The following is an 18,219-nucleotide window of genomic DNA, read 5'->3' as shown; positions in this document are numbered from 1 at the left end:
CTTAGACTCTGCTTCTGCCTCCTGATCTTGTACCTCGATATTTCTGATACCCTGTTGCCGAACCCTGCCTGTACCTAGACTCCGCCTCTGCCTTCTGAATCTGTACTTTATCTGTCCGTGTGTTTACGACCTGGCTTGTCCGACCTCGAGAACCGACCTTACTATTGGAGGCGGTTCCCAGTCCTGTTAGTGACACTTCCTCCTGAGTGTCACTTTCAGACAATCCTTCCTACTCTCGACCTGACTCCTCCCGCCTTGGAGAGTTCAGGTCTTCGGAAGGAATCCGTGCAGTACTCCTTACTGCGCTGAGGCCTAGTCCTCTAAGTGTTATTGTTGCACCTAACACTACACTCTACTCAGGTGAACAGAGGTTAGCTGGTATATCGGATTATCGGTGATACTGCAGATCACTTATAATCTGGTATATATCTGTATTCCCAGTGATACTGCAGATCACCGGTAATCAGATCCTCTCTGTGCTTCACCGATCGTTACAACAAGTCCTAATTTGCACAAATGTCCATGTATCACTGCCCTATGACAGTGAATGAATTTTCCAAAGTCCTCTTTTCCGCTTCAACATTAACATGCAGTTAACACATTGATAGGTATCACTCTCACCAGATTGGTAGGCTGATTAGTTATAGTCAGCAAAGATCACGTTATACAGTAGATATGGCCCCTCGTGTCCAACCTCTTCCTCCTAATAATAGCTCAGATGAAAAAACAATAGATAGCGTAATACTGTTGGGGCCATACAGTAAAAGTCCTATACCAAAAGTAACAGCACTAGCCCGTGCCAGAAATGTAGGGAACACCACCACTCTGTGTATCCGTAAACAGTAGAACTCAAAGCTCACCAGATATAATGGCTGACCATGACAGTTCAGCTAAAGCATTTTGTCAGACCTCCTCATTCTTAATCAGCAGCCTTCTCCCTTAATTAGACTCAAATGAGAGGTAACATAGCGTAACTCCGTTTATTAAAAGGTTAAAAAGGTAGTAATACACTCACATTTAGAATTAAGAACATGCGCATATAAGTAAAAAGCTCCAGGATGTCCTCACCACCGCCGTTCACGCGTCTCCACTCTCGCCACGAGGTCACGCGATACATTGACATTTGTGCAAATTAGGACTTGTGTTTTATCTTTGGAGAATTGAACTGGCACTTTGTACTGACAGGTGTAGAGCGCCGCACTCATTGTTTTTCACTATTGTTCAGGGTGGTCATACCCACCCAGTTGTACGGCGATCCACGTGTCAGTTTTTAGGTTCACAATTCGTTTATCAATTTATGTTCTAATCATTTGTGATTAAGGTTTAGGAGGAGCGCATATACCGCATTGGTCTTTGATTCAGTATCACTGTTCAGTATAGGAAAAGTGACAAATCACTCGAAAACAAAATGCTATAACAGCGATTTTCCAAGGGTTTTTATTTTTTTTTTCCAAAGCTGTTCACTTCCAGTTTAAACTGTTCAAAAATAAAAAAAATCTCTACACCAAAATGCTCCAAAAATCGCTAGGCACACTTAGAAAAATCGCTTCTAAAATTGCTTAACGTTTGCGATTACGCTAGAGATTTTTGGTGTGCACTGGCCCATAAATAGCTGCACAAAGGAGAACCCATGCATATTAGTGTTCCATCGTCCAAAGTGGTGAACATTAAGCAACTGGTCCCTTTTGTTTTGAAAGAAAGAATTTTGAAGTATCTAGGCATTCAAGTGTGTTATAAGGCTAGCGATCTGCTCTCAATTAATTTTCTCCCCTTACTCGCTTGGATCCAAAAACATCGTTCAGACTGGTCCTTTCCACATATAACATGGATAGGAAAAATTAATATTCTTAAAATGAACATGAAAAATGAACAAATGAACATATTAAAAAGGTATATATATTATGCAGACTATCCCCATACAATTACCTTTTTTTATTTAATCACATCTTGCAGGGGAAAAGGGCTAGACGGACAATTCTATATTTTTAGCACTCCCTAACCTGAAACTGTATTTGTATGCCACCCACCTGCAAAGGATTTTGGATTGGAGTCAGTCAGGAGACCATAAGAAATGGGTAGGGATTGAGGGAAAATTGTGCGGGTTTCCACTGAGAGATTTGGCTTGGGCACCTCAAACCTGGAGATTATCAACAAATCTAGGATCTCTTTATTCTCAAAATACCCTTAAAATCTGGAATATTGTAGAAGAAAATGTTCTGCTTAGTACATACATCACTTCTCTCAATTACCCAAATGCCATATTCCTGGTTTAGAGGGGAAGAACTTCGTAACCTGTTCAGTAGACTCTCAAATATGATTACATCAAGTGGTGCGAAATGACTCACTAGTTGTCTTGGACATTTGGCACCAGGAATGAGGAGAATACTCCATGGATTTCTGGAGATGGAGACAGGTGGCTCATTTCATTGCTTCTTTATCTAAAACAATAAGGATGATGAATCAAAGACACAAATTTGAAGTGTTAAGTAATAGTGAATTCAAAACTGAACACGGCACCTCCGTCATAGTCTGTTATGCAGATTCTCCTAAAGCCTGAATTTCCACCATTCTACCCACTAAAACTCCTGTGGAAATTAAGGGATAGTGGAAAGTGGCAATCGCTCTTATTACTACCCAGATTTGCACACAAGGGTTTACCCTAATTTCACTTTTACCCCAAGCCAAACCGCAACATCATTAAGATATGTGGCACCTCCACAACTAGCAATTATCAGTATTCAACCTAGACACACTTGAGTTCATCCACTTTGGATGTTCCCGGCATGGGGGACACAAACAATTGTCTATAAAAATGATAACCTATAGGCAGCAGATAGGTATAAACGAGACAGAAAATCAGTATAAGCAGTAGACAGATGGATAAGCTGGTCTAGAACACAAGCTTAGTCAAGTCATCTTTGCTCAAGTACTGTCCAAATGTACTAAGCATAACTCATCAGCTGCCAGATAACAATATATTCCCACTGCCAGTGCCACACCATCAAGTGTAACTAGGGTGTGTAGTTATTTAGAGTCTAGAGTGAAATGTTTGAAAAATGAAGATGTCAGGATTGGATAGGAGAACCTGTCCTCAGCACGTTGCTGATGGTATGTGCCTACTAGTGGTTGGTGAGGTCTCTGTCATGATTTACTACAATATGCTGCCTTGTTTGACTTTTTCATGACAGTCAACAGATTGATACTATAGCTGATTGAATAAAGTAATATGAAATACTCCTCTAATGAAAAGTAAAATACTATATTTAATATTGATTATTCTACACGTATATGGCATGACCTGATTTTTTTTATTCTAGGTAACTTCTTGAAGCACTGTCCTCCAAGCTTTGTCTACAGTTATAATGTGACCACCTGCATTCCCACCTGTCGCTCACTGTCTGAGCCAGACCGTAACTGTAACTTAACATTCTATACAGTTGATGGCTGTGTCTGCCCTCAGGGAACCTATCTAGATGACAGGGGAGTATGTGTGCTGGAGCCTGACTGCCCTTGCTATTACAAAGGATTTCCTGTCGCTGTCAATGAACTTCTACACGTGGGTCGATTAATATGGTAATGTAAGCCGTCCGCGTATATGCTACTTTATGTTTTTAATTTTAGTTAATCACAGCCGTATATTACCAATATACATATATATATATATATATATATATATATATATATATATATATATATATATATATATACTGTATATACTCGGATACAAGTCGACCTCATGTATAAGTCGACCCCAATATTTGACCCTCTTAAACTGGAATTTAATTATTACTCAAATATAAGTGTGTACAGCAAAGTTAAAGGGATACTGTAGGGGGGTCGGGGGAAAATGAGCTGAACTTACCCGGGGCTTCTAATGGTCCCCCGCAGACATTCTGTGTTGGCGCAGCCACTCACCGATGCTCCGGCCCCGCCCCCGGTTCACTTCTGGAGTTTCTGACTTTAAAGTCAGAAAACCACTGCGCCTGCGTTGCCGTGTCCTTGCTCCCGCTGATGTCACCAGGAGTGTACTGCGCAGACACAGACCATACTGGGCCTGCGCTGTGCGCTCTTGATGACATCAGCGGGATCGAGGACACGGCAAAGCAGGCGCAGTGGTTTTCAGACTTTAAAGTCTGAAATTCCAGAAGTGAACCGGAGGCGGGGCCGGAGCATTGGGGAGTGGCTGCGCCAACACAGAATGTCTGCGGGGGATCGTTAGAAGCCCCAGGTAAGTTCAACTCATTTTCCCCTGACCCCCCTACAGTATCCCTTTAAGGGCTGTGTGGCTTTTCTAGCAGTGTGGCCCCTTTGTCTCCCTGGCTGTGTGGCCCCTCTAGTGGTGTGGCTTCTGTGTCCCCCTGGCTGTGTGGCTTCTGCTGTTTGGCCCTTGTTTCCCCTGGCTGTGTGGCTTCTGTGTCCCCCTGGCTATGTGGCTCATGCTGTGTGGCCCCTGTGGCCCCCTGGCTAGTTGGCTCATGCTGTGTTGCACCTGTGTCTTCCTGGCTGTGTGGCTCCTGCTGTAAGGCCACTGTGCCCCCCTGCCTGTGCAGTCACTTGGGCGCAATAGCTTTCCCTTGTCTCCCCTTCCCAGCAGACAGCTTGCTGAAAAGCCCCCTTCCTCCCCCCACCACCATGCAAAGATGCCTCTTCTCTCTACCTCTCCCCCCTCTGTGTAATCTCTGAAGCAGAAGCCATCACTCACTGAGCTATCCCGGCGAAGCATCCTTTCTTTTCCCTGTATTCACACCGGGCTGTATGCATAAGCTACAGCTTATGATGTCATGTGATACATGAAGTCACATGACATCGGGAGCCGTAGCTGTGAGCTCATGCACGCAGCCCAGCGTGAATACAGGGAGAAGAGATTAAGCTGCGCTAGGATGGTTTGGTCAGTGAAACCTTCCACTTTAGCGATTACACCGGGGGGGGGGGGGGGGAGAGATAGAGACAAGAGGCTGCTTTGCGTGGTGGTGGGAGGGAGGGGGATTTTCAGTAAGCTGTCTGCTTTGCATTACAGGAAAGGGAAGAGAAAGAGGTGCCTCCCCCATTCCTGGCTATAAGTGGGGAAATTTTGGACTATCTCAAGTATAAGGCGACCCCCCCACTTTTGTACTTTGAGTCAGTCCAAAATTTCTCGACTTATAGCCGAGTATATACGGTGTATATGTATGTATGTATGTATGTGTATATATATATGTGTATATATATATATATATATATATATATATATATATATATATATATACACACTGACCTCACTTGAATAACCCAATAAACTAATAGACCAAAAGTATAATTAGTGGGATCTAATCCAAGCACCACATTATATCACACAACATTGGCTTCTGCAAGTAAAACACATATACTTTTATTGCAATACATTTATGATACAATAATAAAAATCCCTATATGAGGGTAACCAGACAATCAGTCCAAAAAATGGTGCGCAGAAAAAGTGGGATCAGCGCATCACCAGGCCGCCTCTGAATGGCCTCAGCTCAGAGATGCGCTGAGCCCCCCCAGAGACTACAAACGCACCTTGAACCCAAACAGAGGCTCTGCATATACACCAAAGAAAAGCTAACAAGTGGGAGCAGCTGACCAGAATTAAATCAAACATAGCAAAGAAATGAACAGCGCTACTTAAAAACAGATGAATGCTTACCTGCAAAAAAGTGCAGACCTCACTCATGGGATACAACTACACAATGAGCACACATACAACCTGTCTACCACTTGGAGGATGTTAGTTTCCACTAACAAGCTTGCATGCAATTTGTTAGGTACTCGTCCCTCCCACTGTCGAAGAAGTCTTTCCTCCATGGGAGGGGACCTAACACTAACTAAATCCTACCTATGCATATGCAAAAAATGGTGGCAAAAAAAATTTGTGTGTGTATATATATATATATATATATATATATATATATATATATATATATATATATATATATATATATATCCACTTCGTCCACAGGTCAATAGATATACGTCCTCTGGGACTTCATCTAAGCCACAGGTCAGTAGATATACGTCTTGTAGCAGAAGCAGTGCTGTGCAGGATTGGGCTTGCTCCTGTGCACATTTTTGGTACTATCTGATGCAGGACTAATTGGTGAATGGGAATATAAGTTTCCTGAGCTAATGAGATTGATTTTTACTATTAAAAATACTTGTATTTTCTCATATCATAGTGAAAAACACACTCTGTAGCATTCTTTCAGAATCAAATATCTTCACCAAAAATTGTGACAGGAACATAATCTAAGTTTTGTGATAAACAGTAAGAATAGCCAAACAAAATTTGTGTTTTTTATCTACAGTAGCACTTTTTATTTTTAAACTGGAATTGGTAAAACTGAGAAATATGCATGTTTTTTCTATGTTTTCTTTGTTTTCCAATTAAAATTCATAGAAAACAAAATTGTTTGAAGGGAAAAAATGGCATACAATGAAAGCCTAGTTTGTCTTGAAAAAAACAATATATATTTCATTTCTGTGTCATAAGTAGGGATAAAATAATTTCTGATTAAATAGGGACATAGCTAAACTGTCAAAACTGCTCTGGTCAATAAGTTGAAAACAAGGTCTGGATGCGAAATGCGAAGTGGAGATATATATATATATATATATATATATATATATATATATATATATATATATATATATATATATATATATCTCAGTTCCAGTGTAAAAAATTACCGGCTAAATCCTTGCTTCATAGCATAAGCTGTAAAGTGTCACTCCAATGCATACTGCACTGTAGAAGTCTTGAGAATGCCGGCGTGCCCGGTTAACCACTTAAGCCCAACTGGACGAGATTTCTCGTCCAGTTGGGCTGCGCGCACTCCCGCGGGTCGCGCGCGCGCCCGCGGGCCCCCCCGTGCGCGCCCCCGCTGCTGCCCGCTAGCCCACCGATCAGTGAAAGGGATTATAAATCCCTTTCGCTGATCGGACCCCCCCGGAGAAAAGCCGACAGCGTCTCTTCAGACGCTGCGGCTTTTCTGAGCTCTGGGCTCCTTTCTTCTGCCTAGGAGCGAGATCGATCGCTCCCAGGACTTTTTGATTCTGGCCATCTTGTGGCCAAATAGCAAATTACACCTAAAAAAAAAAGTTTTACAGATAAACATATAAATATATTAAAAAAAAACCCTGTTTACCTCCCACACCAAAAAATACCCACATACAAGTTTAAATTAAAAAAAAAAAAAATTACAATAATAAAAAAAAAACAAAAAAACATAAATAGTTACCTAAGGGTCTCAACTTTTTAAATATTCATGTCAAAGGAGTATATCAATATGATTTAATAAATTATGGGCTTCTAAACAGTGATGGACGCAAAACGGAAAAAATGCACCTTTATTTCCAAATAAAATATTGTCGCCATACATTGTGATAGGGACATAATTTTAACGGTGAAATGCCCGGGGCATATGGGCAAATACAATACGTGAGTTTTAATTATGGAGGTATGTATTATTTTAGAACTATAATGGCTGAAAACTGAGAAATAATGAATTTTTTCCATTGTTTTCTTATTCTTCCTGTTAAAATGCATTTACAGTAAAGTGGCTCTTAGCAAAATATACCACCCACAGAAAGCCTAATTGGTGGCGGAAAAAACAAGATATAGATCAATTAATTGTGATGAGTAGTGATAAAGTTATTGGCAAATGAATGGGGGGTGAAAGTTGCTCGGATGTAAAAAAATTTCAACCCTTCGGGCTTAAGTGGTTAAACTGGTAAACACATGCAATCTTCTCCACAGTTGCACATAGGACTTGCTGCAAACATCACTGTGCCAATACTGCAATGCTTTGATATGTCTGCAGGCCTCAGACAGGGTTATATATTTCTGGATATTATCTCCACATAACATATAAACGGTGCGCACTGTGAAGTTATTGCTCAGTTACCCTTATATAGGGGTTTTTATTATTGTACTTGAAATGTATTGCAATAAAAGTATATGTTCTAATTGCAGAAGCCAATGATTATATATATATATATATATATATATATATATATATATATATATATATATATATATATATATACTGTGAGAATCTGCTCAGCTGCCTGTGCAGACAGGCAGCTTTTAGACCACTGTTCAGGTCTGCATTCTGCAGGTCTCTTTAAGAGAGACTTTTTGTCAGTATTGCAGCTTGCTGCTGAGGAATTTGCATACATTTGTTATGCAAATACCCTACCTGCCTCCTGTGATGACTGGCAGTATAAAGGTTGGGATTACCCACAGTCCTTTGCTGGTCATTCCTTCAGGGTTTGTAGTAAACACTTCTAAAGAGCGTCAGCCATGCTACGTCTTGTTGAAGTTATCTTAGAGTAATTCTGGGGACTGCACTAGGCAGTTTCTTTAGTATCGTTAGGATTGCTTATCTGTTTGATTGTCTGTTGCGACTGTCCTGTCCCAGCGGTGGTCGATAGGAAGTCGTTCTGTGTGTCTGGGTGCTAACCGGAACAGCGGTTGTTACTGGTAGCCCCTTCTGATCTGTCTTCCCTGGATCGCACTCGCCTTGCGCTAGTGCTGTGGATCCTTCTGTTCTGTCTACCTGGATCTCACTCGCCTTGAGCTAGTGCTGTGGATCCTTCTGTTCTGCCTTCCTGGATCGCACTCGCCTTGCGCTAGTGCTGTGAATCCTTCTGGTCTGTCTACCTGGATCGCACTCGCCTTGCGCTAGTGCTGTAGATCCTTCTGTTCTGCCTTCCTGGATCGCACTCGCCTTGCGCTAGTGCTGTGGATCCTTCTGGTCTGCTACTCTGTTCTGTCTGCCTGGATCGCACTCGCTTCGCGCTAGTGCTGTGGATCCTTCTGTTCTGTCTTCCTGGATCGCGCTAGCATCCTGCGCTAGTGCTGTGGATCCTTCTGTTCTGTCTTCCTGGATCGCGCTAGCCACTTTCGCTAGTGCTGTGGATCCTATCTCTCGCTTGTCCCTGTTTTCGTGTGTCTGTCTTGTCTGCTACGAATGCTTGCTGGAGGCTCGGTGAGGTAGCCGTTAAGCAAGCGTTCGCGTCCTCTGTTTCATGTTTGTCTGTCCTTGGTTAGTTAGGCGTGCTTGTCTCTGTTGTGCGTAACACGCGGAGACCGCGCACGAACGCGTGCACTGTTGCGAATGAGTGCGGTGTTCGCGTTCAGCTAGCATTTGTTATTTTCCTTATCTTTCTCTTTGTATGATTTGCTGTGTCTTTGCTACCCTGGTGCTCTGTCCTGCTCAGTCTTGTGTCGCTATTGGCAATCGCCATTCTTGCGATTGCGTTTCCTACTTCGTTTCCGCCGTTGTGTGTTCGCCGTTGCTGGGTGGCGACTAGTTTGGTGGGCACACATTGGTTCTGTCCCTTTGCTCTGTTTCCTGCCCTGCCTGATTGTACCTTGTCCTGGATCTGTACAATTCCCATTTGGCATCTGTGGCTGTGCAGCGGCTGTGTTCGCCTGCACTCCTCAGCGCCATCTGCCAGTGGGAATTGCCCTCTGCGGGTGCATAGCACCTAGCCTGGGTGTCCTCAATTATACGCTTGTGGAGGAAATCCGCCGCGTCAGCGCACGTCTGGTGCGCTGACCACGGAGACGATTCCACATTTGTTACATATACATACATACATACACAATTAGTATTTCAGTTACTAGGGTATCAAAGGGTGAGCATCCAGACGGTGTAGATAGTAAGAAGTTAGGTGAAAGGTACATTTTGTGACTGGTCTCTGAACAGCTACATGTCTTCTTATTACCTTATGTGGTGGACCATACATCTCACATAGAGCACTGAAAGTTTTTTTTTTTCAAGTTAAAATGCAAATAAATTGAAAGTATACTTTCAATGATGCCCACCTCTGCTCTACTACACAGGTATCCTGAATCTCAGTGAGCCAATTCAAAGTCTCTGCAGGGACACCACACCTGTACACAATAGTTCAATCTTGCAACAAATAAGATGGAACACCACTTGCTTTAGCAAATGATTTAGTGGAGCTTGGAAAATACATGTTTCAGCTGAAAGCTGAAGAAGGGCTTTGGCCGAAACATGTTGTGCATCTACTAAGCTATGATACAGCAGTTACTACAGTCAGTGGTGTGTTCTCTTATTTGTTGCTAGATTCAACAAACTGAAGGCTAGAGCATTCTGATTGAATAGACCATTACTTATTAATGAAGATCAGATGTAATTTGCTCAGTAATTAATGCCATCTGTTAGTAAATGCACATACCATATGATAAAGTAAAGCTTACGTTAATATAAACATAAAAGTAAGCAAATCATAGTTACAATACTGTAAGAAAATATTGTCATATAGCTAGAGAGAAATGTGATCCAATTTAGGTTAATATCAGTTGCTATTCCACACATTCTGCTCAGTGGTGTAGCTGAGGAGCAGTGGGCCCCAGGGGCGCCGCGAGGCACCAAGCAGACCATGTGGCCGCTTGGGGCCTCAAGGCCTTAGGGGCCTCGGCGACTCCGTGACGTTGGCGTGACGTCACTGTTTTCCCGCAGCCCCGCGGGGCTGGCAGAGCAGGGCTACAGGAAGATGGCCGCCGCCGAAGCCCTGCTCTGGAGACTATTTATGTCTCCAGTACAGGGCTTCGGGTGGCAATCTTCCTGTAGCCCTGTATTCAATCAGCGCGGGAGATTGGAGGAGGGAGGGAGCTCCGTGGGAACTGCGCGCCTGAGGAGCCGGCCAGGAGAGGAGACGGGGAGAGAAGATTTCTGCCAGTGCCAGGTGAGTAAATTCTTTTCTTTTTGCAGCCCTAATTGCATTTATCTGCTGAAAATGTGCCCTAATTGCGTTTATCTGCTGAAAATGTGCCCCAATTGCGTTTGATATCTGCTGAAAATGTGCCCTGATTGCGTTTGATTTCTGCTGACATGTGGCCCAAATTGCGTTTGATTTCTGCTGAAATGTGGCCCAAATTCTGTTTGTTTTCTGTTGAAATGTTGCACAAATTGCGTTTGTTTTCTGCTGAAATGTTGCACAAATTGCGTTTGATTTCTGCTGAAAATGTGCCCAAATTGCGTTTGATTTCTGCTGAAATGTTGCCCAAATTGCGTTTGATTTCTGCTGAAATGTGGCCCAAATTGCGTTTGATTTCTGCTGAAATGTGGCCCAAATTCTGTTTGTTTTCTGCTGAAATGTTGCACAAATTGCGTTTTTATTTTTTGGTGTCTGGGGTAACTGTTGCTGCATTTATTATTTAACCACTTCAGGATTCTGCGTACGCTTAACTACGCCCCTGAATCCTGAAGTGGTTTCCATGGAAACGGCCGCTCGTATGAGCGGCCGTTCCATGTCAGTTCACGGAGGGTGTCTCCGTGAGCACCCTGCGAGCCGCTGATCGCAGCTCGCAGGGTAAATGTAAACACACGGGGAAGATCTTCCCCGGTGTTTACATGTAAACGGCGCTGCTGCGCAGCAGCGCCGTGGCAGAGATCGGCGATCCCCGGCCTCTGATTGGCCGGGGACCGCCGGCACCTGATAGGCTGAAGCCGCACCGCACACAGGGGACGGGAGAGGGAGGGAAAGAGGCAGAGGGAGGACTAGTGCTGCGGAGGGGGGCTTTGAGGAGCCCCCCCGCTAGGCACAGCAGCGCGGCGGCGATCAGACCCCCCCAGCAGGACATCCCCCTAGTGGGGAAAAAAGGGGGGAGGTCTGATCGCCCTGCCTGATTTCTGATCTGTGCTGCGGGCTGAAGAGCCCCCGCAGCACAGATCAGCCAAACCACCCGGTATCCGGAAGTGGTTAATGGTCATAGTTGGCTATATTTGCTGTGCTACAGTTAAGCTCCGCCCATACAATGCCATGGCCACGCCCATCTTTCGGCACGTCAAGCTGCGCGCGCCTCAATCACCCCCACATCCATTTTTCCCTGCAAACAGCCCCGCCCCAATCCGACCTCCCGCCCCACCCACATGCCATGGCCACGCCCACTTATGCAGGATAGCCACACCCATTTTTCGCTAGGGCCATTTACTACAGTCCGCTTGGGGCCACAAAAACCTTAGCTGCACCCCTGGTGGGCCCCGATGCAAGTTTTACATTGGGGCCCCCAAGCACTCTATACATAATTGATACGGTGCACCAAAACCTGCCAAGGACAGCCACAGTGTCAGAGGTGCAAGAAGGGAATAGAGAGCAGTTTGTTAATGATTACCACTATTCAAAGTATCTATAGAAGTGATTATTTTGAGCACAGGACCAATTAGAGAGTTAATACTGCGGTTGAGGGAGGGCCCCTAAAGGCCCCTCTAGCCCAAGGGCCCCAATGCAGTTGCAACCTCTGTACCCCCTATTGCTACGCCCCTGATTCTGGTAATATAATATCTTATACTTGCTTGCCAGCATTTATGCTTAAGTCAGGTAGGCTCATAAACTCATGCTTTGGCCACAGTACACCTTGTACTGTAAACTATTACACTTTTTTTATTACTCTGTGAATTTCTGTGTAGCTATTTAATATTGCCCATTGGTCCTATACAATAGGAATTAGTGCAGAAGTACTGTAATGAAAAAAACATTAAGGCTGAAAAACTCCTGATGAACACAACAGACATAGGAGTAAGTAAATTACATTATAAAAGTTACTTTATCTTCCATGCATATGGACTGTTACTTCCTGATTTCTTCTACTTGCCGACTGCTCCACGCCAATTGGCGTGAGCAGTGCGGTAGCCCCAGGACCGATCCACGCTGATTGGCATGAACGGCCGTCTATGGGGCTAGCAGGAGATCCTGCTCGGAACCGCCGTCTAATAGGGTAGTACAGCGCTGCAATCAGCAGCAGCGCTGTACTGGGGACAGCGGTGTGACACTGCTATCCCCCTGGGACATTAGAGAGTGAACGTCTCTCATAGGCAGAAGCCTATGACAGCCGATCGCCATGATTGGCCGGCTACGTGGAGAGAGCAGGCATGAGCTTCCGAATTCCGCGGAAGCTAAAATACCGAAATTCCGCCGGAATTGGGGTTTCTGCATTGTTCCGCGGAATCCGTAAATTTCCAACCCGGAATGCGGAATAATGCGGAATTCCGGCAAAATCGGAATCAGAATAAATTGACCAATCAGGATATGCGGAATGAGTTGACCAATCATGATCAGAAATGTGTTGAATGTAAGCTGTTTATCTAGCAAGGAAATCTGATTGGCTGTTTGTGGCTCCGCCCAGGTGTGCAGGGGGGACACGAGACCCCCAGAATATATCATCCTATGTAGTGAGGAATCTGTATACCAACTTTCGTTTAAATCGGTCAAGCCGTTTCCGAGTGATCGCAGCATATACACATGCACCCCCAAACAGTGCGCATATAAAAAAACAGCATTTCCGTAAAAAAGGCGGAAATTTATGACAGTACACTTTTCAATCACGTTTCCGTAATATACAACAACTTTATTGACAATAGGCAACATAGACACAATCATTCGAAAATTATGGAAGTCCGGATAAAAATTACGGAAAATACATGCAGAATACCGCGGAATTCCACGGAATTCCACGGAATACCACCGGAATGTGCCGGTATGCGGAATTTCGGTATGACGGCATTCGGAATTGTCCCGGAAACGGAAATGGGCTCTTCCGACCATGCCTGGGAGAGAGGGGGGATAATAAAAAAAAATGTATTATTATAAAAAATAAAGCAATAAATATGTATTAAAAAAAAAAAACATCTGGTGGACGATCAGACCCCACCAACAGAGAGCTCTATTGGTGGGGAGAAAAGGGGGGGGGGAAATCCCTTGTGTGCTGTGTTGTACGGTCCTTCAGCTTTGCCTTAAAGCTGCAGTGGCCTATTTTACTAAAACTGGCTGGTCACTAGGGGGGTTTAACACTGCGGTCCTCAAGTGGTTAAATATGCCACATTACCGTCCAATCTTTTAATTATTTGATGCTTCAAATTATCTAGAAAGCATGGAAATCCAGTAATGAGGTGCAAATAACAGTCTTTACAAAAACAACATCATATGAAACAGCACATCCTCTAATGAGTAATGTACCATAATGTCAAATATACATGTCACGTTGTTAATAAAAGAAAGATATACACTGCCTGGAGAATAAATACTACAAACTGTAAATGTGCTTCTTATTTTATAATTGGAAGCCAGTCCTCGATTTATGTAGAGATATACGGTAATATAGTGTGTTTTGGGGAAAAAATGATTAACCAATATTTTAGTCATACAAAATTGAAATTTATTGAAAATAATCTTCTGTTATATGCAAATACAAATATTTCTGAAACAGACCTTTAATATTGCATCATAAATGTCATAACCCTGTTATTTCTGTCTTTAAATATAGTATCTGCACAAATGGAACACTAAAGTGCAATCCTGTGGACATACCAGGTAATCTTCAACTGCTAACTAGCAATATGATCACTATCAGTTAATAATGTTTGCCAGGACAGCTAATTCTTTATCATATTTACCATTTATGTGTTTTAAGATTTTGCACAGGGCTTAATAAGTTCAGTTTATGAAAAACCTGTACACCCTGACTAGACATCAATCTACATCTGTCTGCATGCATAGATATCCACTGCAAATACAACTCCGTATCAAAGTTGCAAAGCTTTTAAAAAGTAAATGCAATCATTTGTACATCATCTAAACCAGTGTTCCCCAAACCTTTTGTGTAGCATCATGGATGGTTTTAATCCAAAACACATTTTCCACAGACTGAGGAACTGAGAGATTTAATCACATAATAAAACACAATGAAATACACATAATATATTTTAATTATTGCATGTCATATATAATGTGATTATGACATGTAATGTAATAATTTGATGTTATAGTAGGCACTTTAAAGAATACAGGGCTGGTTCTTGAAGTTCCTTCTGCGTGTTCAGACTTAATTACTGTGGTGCTCATCCCCACCTCAATTTGGGTATATCTTATGCAATGAAAGATTGAGTAGCATTGATTCAGATGCCCCTTTGGAAGACAACATGCAAAGTAAAGTTGAAGAAAAAATCTACACCCATAGGGGCAAAGCCCCAAAATTCCAACATATATGGGACAAATGGAAGAATTAAACACACAAATAGCTTCACCTCCATAAGCACTGTCAAAGATGTGGATATGCTTAAACTCATAATGTATGTCATTGACAAAACAACAAGTAAGCCCAAATGATTCCCCACAGCCTAGCCAATATAAACATGTGCACCCTGTATGTCCATATAGTCGTCCACCCAGCCCACACGGCATGCATCTACCTATTTTAGCATTCACCGTACTTTAAGCTAAAACCTTAAAGTGACTCAGAGCTCAGACTAAAAATAAAATTTGAACTTACCCGGGGCTTTCTCCATCCCAGCCCTGGTCGGGACGTCCCACACCGGCCTCCTGGCTCTTCTCTAAGCGGCTGTCCGCATAGCGCGTACAGGCCGGTCCCCCGGGCGACACTGGCTAGTGTCGGGCCTTCTCCTTCCTTATACGTCACGAATGACGTCACACGCCGGCCGCCGCGCGTCATGACGGCGGCCGGCGTGACAGCACGGCGCATGCGCGGTTTAATCGCACATGCGCCGTGCTGTCAGCCGGCCGCCGTCATGACGCGCGGTGGCCGGCGTGTGACGTCATTCGTGACGTATAAGGAAGGAGAAGGCCCGACACTCGCCAGTGTCGCCCGGGGGACCGGCCTGTACGCGCTATGCGGACAGCCGCCGGGAGAAGAGCCAGGAGGCCGGCGTGGGACGCCCCGACCAGGGTTGGGACGGAGAAAGCCCCGGGTAAGTTCAAATTTTATTTTTAGTCTGAGCTCGGAGTCCCTTTAAATATACCTCTGTGCCATGTGGCAACTCTGTACACTTCTTGACTACTCACAAATGCATGTAACTGGTAACTCATATGCATCTTTATATGTATGTTTTCCATCTGCTCAAACAATTTTATTGTAATACTTATCTTCTCTTTACAAACATTGAATAAAGCCTTGTTTTGTTTAAAAAGTTGAAGAAAAAATGTCAAACAGTTTTAAAGTTAGCCAGGGATTGAGGAAAGGTGTTGTGTTGTCAAAGTGAGTCAAGGTAGTTTTATCAATATATCCTCATCCTGAAAATGACAGAAAATGTAAAAGTAAGGAGACCTGAAGTGAACTATGGGGCTGGGACATGGACATTGGAATATTGGAAAGAGGAGATCCTAAAGATACGAGATAGGAAAGTATGATAAAGAATGTACAGGCCAGTAGTAGATAACAGTTGCTAAATAATTGGAACCGGTAAAGAACTTAGAAATTTGTATCAAAAGCCAGACATGCTATCTGAGCTCAAAGTCAATACATAGAAGTGGCTTGGACATATAGAGAGCATGACACACACACAAAAAAAGTTTTTAAATGTAAACCTGGATGATTTTGCTTGAGAGGAAGGGTGGCTTGAAAATATAGAGGAGGATCTGAACAATGTTAGTTAAAAGATGGAGCAAAACCATGGTCAATACAGAATATTGGGCAGAATTTTTTCAGAAGGACAATGCCCTTTTTAGGCTGTAGTGCCAAAGAAGTATGCAAGTATGCTGTAGACAAGAACATCAAAATTATCATAATATCATTTTCAGCATTTGATATGTTTTCTTTGTACTCATTTCAATTAAACATCGAGTTTAAATGATTTGCAAATCATCACATTCTTCACTTATAATTTACACACTGTCACAATTTTTCATTATTTATTTATTTTTTGAAACGGTGTCAAATATCTTTTCGATATCTACCTTAAATGATTATCAACTACTTGAAGCGCAAGCTTTAAAGTCGTCATAATCAAGATTTGCCAGCAGTGGGCGCGTAGCTTAATATAAACAGAATATTTTTAGGTTATCAGGTTTATCTCTGGAAAAAATATGCAACACTCATCTATTGAGTTGTATAAAATTATATTGATATAAAAAAATAGATAAAGCATACAGTGGATTGCAAAAGTATTCGGCCCCCTTGAAGTTTTCCACATTTTGTCATATTACTGCCACAACATGAATCAATTTTATTGGAATTCCACATGAAAGACCAACACAAAGTGGTGTACACATGAGAAGTGGAATAAAAATCATACATGATTTCAAACATTTTTTACAAATAAATGACTGCAAAGTGGTGTGTGCATAATTATTCGGCCCCCTTTGATCTAAAAGCAGTCAGTTGCCTATAGACATTGCCTGATGAGTGCTAATGACTAAATAGAGTGCACCTGTGTGTTATCTAATGTCAGTACAAATACAGCTGCTCTGTGAGGGCCTCAGAGGTTGTCTAAGAGAATATTGGGAGCAACAACACAGTGAAGTCCAAAGAACACAAAAGACAGGTCAGTGATCAAGTTATTAAGAAATTTAAAGCAGGCTTAGGCTACAAAAATATTTCCAAAGCCTTAAACATCCCACGGAGCACTGTTCAAGCGATCATTCAGAAATGGAAGGAGTATGGCACAACTGTAAACCTACCAAGACAAGGCCGTCCACTTAAACTGACAGGCCGAACAAGGAGAGCGCTGATCAGAAATGCAGCCAAGAGGCCCATGGTGACTCTGGATGAGCTGCAGTGATCTACAGCTTAGGTGGGGGAATCTGTCCATAGGACAACTATTAGTCATGCACTGCACAAAGTTGGCCATTATGGAAGAGTGGCAAGAAGAAAGCCATTGTTAACAAAAAAGGATAAGAAGTTCCATTTGCAGTTTGCCACAAGCCATGTGGGGGACACAGTAAACATGTGGAAGAAGGTGCTCTGGTCAGATGAGACCAAAATGGAACTTTTTGGCCAAAATGTAAAACGCTATGTGTGGCGGAAAACTAACACTGAACATCACTCTGAACACACCATCCCCACTGTCAAATATGGTGGTGGCAGCATCATGCTCTGGGGGTGCTACATTCAGCAGGGACAGGGAAGCTGTTCAGAGTTGATGGGAAGATGGATGGAGCCAAATACAGGGCAATCATGGAAGAAAACCTCTTGGAGTCTGCAAAAGACTTGAGACTGGGGCGGAGTTTCACCTTCCAGCAGGAGAACGACCCTAAAAATAAAGCAAGGGCAACAATGGAATGGTTTAAAACAAAACATATCCATTTGTTAGAATGGCCCAGTCAAAGTCCAGATCTAAATATAATCGAGAATCTGTGGCAAGATCTGAAAACTGCTGTTCACAAACGCTGGCTATCTAATCTGACGGAGCTGGAGCTGTTTTGCAAGGAAGAATG

At 43.0% G+C, this 18,219-nt stretch overlaps 1 protein-coding gene across 1 annotated transcript in view; it reads left to right on the top strand.

The window, feature by feature from the left end:
• LOC137537707 (mucin-5AC-like) overlaps positions 1-18,219 on the top strand; it is a 535,576-nt gene that overhangs the window by 243,990 nt on the left and 273,367 nt on the right. Inside the window, exons 17-18 of the mRNA XM_068259643.1 lie at positions 3,318-3,573; positions 14,315-14,361. Coding sequence (XP_068115744.1) covers positions 3,318-3,573; positions 14,315-14,361 — 303 coding nt within the window. The remainder of the gene's footprint in view (positions 1-3,317; positions 3,574-14,314; positions 14,362-18,219) is intronic.

This window comes from Hyperolius riggenbachi, chromosome 11 (genome assembly GCF_040937935.1).
Source record: "Hyperolius riggenbachi isolate aHypRig1 chromosome 11, aHypRig1.pri, whole genome shotgun sequence".
In the NCBI taxonomy this organism is placed as follows: domain Eukaryota; kingdom Metazoa; phylum Chordata; class Amphibia; order Anura; family Hyperoliidae; genus Hyperolius; species Hyperolius riggenbachi.
This window is presented reverse-complemented; position numbering and strand designations above follow the sequence as displayed.